Source organism: Priapulus caudatus, unplaced genomic scaffold (genome assembly GCF_000485595.1).
Source record: "Priapulus caudatus unplaced genomic scaffold, Priapulus_caudatus-5.0.1 Scaffold24, whole genome shotgun sequence".
Lineage (NCBI taxonomy): Eukaryota > Metazoa > Priapulida > Priapulimorpha > Priapulimorphida > Priapulidae > Priapulus > Priapulus caudatus.
Window position 1 is genome coordinate 469,995 of NW_014577085.1, and position 3,492 is coordinate 473,486.

Here is a 3,492-nt window from a genome sequence, read left to right on the forward strand (position 1 = left end):
GCTCTCTCTCGCTCTCTCTCGCTCTCTCTCGCTCTCTCTCTCTCTCTCTCCCTCTCTCTCTCCCTTTCTCTCACTCTCGCTCTCGCGGTCTCTCTCCCTCCCTATCTCTTGCTCTCGCTCTTCAATGCGTGACTCTGTAATGTTGCTTACATGTGCAATGTCTTGTCCATGTCATCTATGTCAGATGTTGTCATCTGATGCGATTGAAGGACGATTTGCTGAACCAGGCGATCGATCAGTTGCCATCGGTACGGAGAACAGTTTGAGTCTACTGCAACCATCAAATTGTGATCCGTGTGATTGTCCGTCATATCGTAGAACGCATTTAATGCCGTAATTTATTCATTATAATTAGGTACGACAATTGTCGGATAATCTTATGCAAACATTGTTTTTTATAAATAACGTTTAAGAAAGACAGCGATTTGTTTATATGAATGTTCAACTGAGTTTAGCATTACAGTGATGTATTTTGTAAACCGTTCTTCTATCGGGGATAAAGGAATCAGAATAGCAAACTAAATGTTGCTCTTAGTAAGTATACAATGTGAATAGCACTCGAATAAATCTCTTCATGTATTCAGATAAAAATATAACAATCCACATATTCTATTACTAATTTTAAACAGCACGCGATGGATAAATCGAAATTATCAGTTGCACGTCAATATCACAAACACTTCACGTTCTCTCGGATGGTTTACAGTAATCGCCATACTTGTACACCATCACGGACACAATTACATGTGAGCTTACATTTCAAGTGGTTTTGCCCTAGACGTCTGAAAATATATAGTTATTATTGCGTTTTTGATCACTACCTGTTTCATTCAGTAGCGACTAGAAAAGTGTGAATGTAAACGTGCAACTGGAATTATTACGCTGTGCTCACGTACGCGGCATGAGGAGGAAATGTTGGAGAACAGAGAGGAAGATCGGGTAAGCAGCTGTGTGCGACAGCTTGCGACGCAGGCCATCAAAGATCGAGGTAGCGCTGAGGCTGTCAATCTGAACGTCCTCGAACCGCCTCGCCATCTCTCTCTCGTCCTCGCGTCGCACCATTTCGAAGAACGAAACGTGTCTGGAACACGAAAATCCGCAATACGCAAATTATAATAATGTTGAAAATATTCTGGTTACTAACAATACACATACTACGATGCACATTATATTGTTAGAATGTGTTCAATATCACACAGTGTATTGTTGAAAGTTAGAGTAGTAGTTACCAGAATTATCTGTGGCTGCACATAGCACCTGGCGATCACTCCTCGTTAGTGAGAGGTTATTCCTTTTAATCCTGATTCTAACTTTATATTAAGAAAAACTCTTTGCTACGAATAGTTTTTGCACATTTCTGATGTACGAATTGGGTAAAAATATACTTTTGAATAGATCTTATTTAATTAAAGACACTTGTTGTTAGTTATGGATTGGACACTTCAACCCGCCATATATCTTGATCGTGCGGATCTATCTTGACTGTGTAATATTGTCAATATTTCAAAAATACACTGTGTGAAGTTGAACACCTTTTAACAAAATAATGTGTATTGTAATATGTGCATTGTTAGTTACACGAATTATCTGAATAATGAGACAGGTAACAAGGATGTTCAGTTTCCTCAGGTAAATAGCGATAAGAATGTAATAACAATAGCAATATACTAGCTGCGATGATGAGCAAATCAATCTAAATTTGGCGCTACGGCGACACGTTAGATATCTGGATTAGACCTGACTATTACATGCGATTTTACACTTGACACAAAACTGGCGTACCTATCTAAAGCACCGTTTTCATGCCCTTGCAGTTTCTCTAGGATAGGATAAATTCCAACCATCAAAAACTCATATCGGAGATGAACGCGATATTCCAGGCAATCCTGTGCAAAATAAATTGACGTGTGCAGAGTCGTAAATATGTCAAACGATGTCAATTTTTGTAATTTCATTGTGAAATTCGATGTCACTTGACGATGTGAGCGTCCTACATGTGGTTTTTACATCGATGCAATTAAATCAGACAGTTCAACATTTTGGATTACACGTTAGTCAATTTTTTCAACGCACGTCTTTTTGTGTGTGTGTTATATTTCAATATGAGAGGCATCTGTGTTTGTGGTATGTGTTTGCAGTTCGATAGGCTTATCGAATTTTCCTTTAGTGTTGTCCATACCCAGATACCCGTTCATTCCGTGCGCACGCGCATGTGCGTAGATTAATGTGACCGCGTGCGTGTATGTGCGCGCGTACATGCGCGCCTGCACGTACACGAGCGAGCGCGGGCGTACACGCATTCGTGCAGAAACGCCCACACGCGCACGTACACGCTACGTACAACCGCTCCAAGAACGGTTATAATCTGAGCGATATGAATTTGGCACATGCGCAATCGCACACTTAAAAATCTCGTTTGCAGTATAAATGAGCATAATGTGCGCGGCCGTAAATTTTTCATTAAAAATAGAGAATTAATTTTCATTCTTTGTTTCAATGCAATAATAAAACTTGACCAAATATTGTCATACTAATTACGCATTCGAAGTATTAGGTATATACGACCATGTTCGATACATGCGATTACATTCAATATGCGATTATGTACAACATGCGGTTATAATAATTGTCATGTACGATCGGCTTGTATACCTTTCCAGGTCCATAGTTGATCGCTGCATTGACAAAGGACATTATCGCAGTCTTCAGGCTAACCTCTTCTTTATATACGCCCGTGGTTCGACCCAAATCGTGTACTAAACTCTAAAAAAATTAGTGCGAATTCCTCCGCTATTATAACAGTCAGATAGTTTATCACGCAACAACATTCTTCGCCTCTGCACGCTCAACGATCGTTAGAGATCGTTAGAAAGAATTAAAGATGGTTGCATGTATAAGAACATAACAAAACACGTTGTAGATTAGCACACGATCGACCGGTTCTGTATTAAAACAGGGCAAAAGAAAAAGTCCCAACAATGGATTTTCTTTACAATACTGCCTATCGCGTAACGCGATGGAAGTCATGTATATCACTAGAAAAACAGTAGCTTTCTGCGTTTGTTAGACACGTTCGAGCCTGCCCCTTATGTTTTTCAATCAGAAGTGGAATCATTGGCGGGCCGTACTAATCATAGGATACTATACCTGGAAGCGCGCCCTCTCGCAGGCGTAGCCCTGGTAGTGGTACATGGCGTCAAGCACTCCTCTGTGACCGCCCGGCACGAGCAGCAACCCTCCCAGCATCTCCATGACTGCGATCTTCGTTCGCACACTCTCCGTGCTCAGACTCTGTGCGATGGTGTTGATGCATGCTGAATGCGCCAGTACATGTGCCCGCCCTTGCTGAAAATATTAGTAGAAAATCGTGGGGCGTTCAGTCTCTACTTCTGCGAGTGAGCTAGCTAGATTTTTATTGGCGATTACTTCCATCTCTCTCTTTCTTCTTTCTCTCTCTCTCTCTCTCTCTCTCTCTCTCTCTCTCTCTCTCTC

At 41.1% G+C, this 3,492-nt stretch overlaps 1 protein-coding gene across 3 annotated transcripts in view; it reads right to left on the reverse strand.

Moving 5' to 3' along the window:
• LOC106813712 (disheveled-associated activator of morphogenesis 1-like) overlaps window positions 1-3,492 on the reverse strand; it is a 36,040-nt gene that overhangs the window by 8,647 nt on the left and 23,901 nt on the right. For 2 of the 3 annotated variants that reach the window (XM_014817931.1, XM_014817924.1), the window contains exons 7-11: window positions 3,148-3,345; window positions 2,653-2,763; window positions 1,783-1,886; window positions 897-1,081; window positions 151-271 (exon numbers count right to left, since the gene is read on the reverse strand). In XM_014817931.1, the coding sequence (XP_014673417.1) occupies window positions 151-271; window positions 897-1,081; window positions 1,783-1,886; window positions 2,653-2,763; window positions 3,148-3,345 (719 nt within the window). The remainder of the gene's footprint in view (window positions 1-150; window positions 272-896; window positions 1,082-1,782; window positions 1,887-2,652; window positions 2,764-3,147; window positions 3,346-3,492) is intronic. The other variant, XM_014817939.1, reaches the window with a different exon arrangement.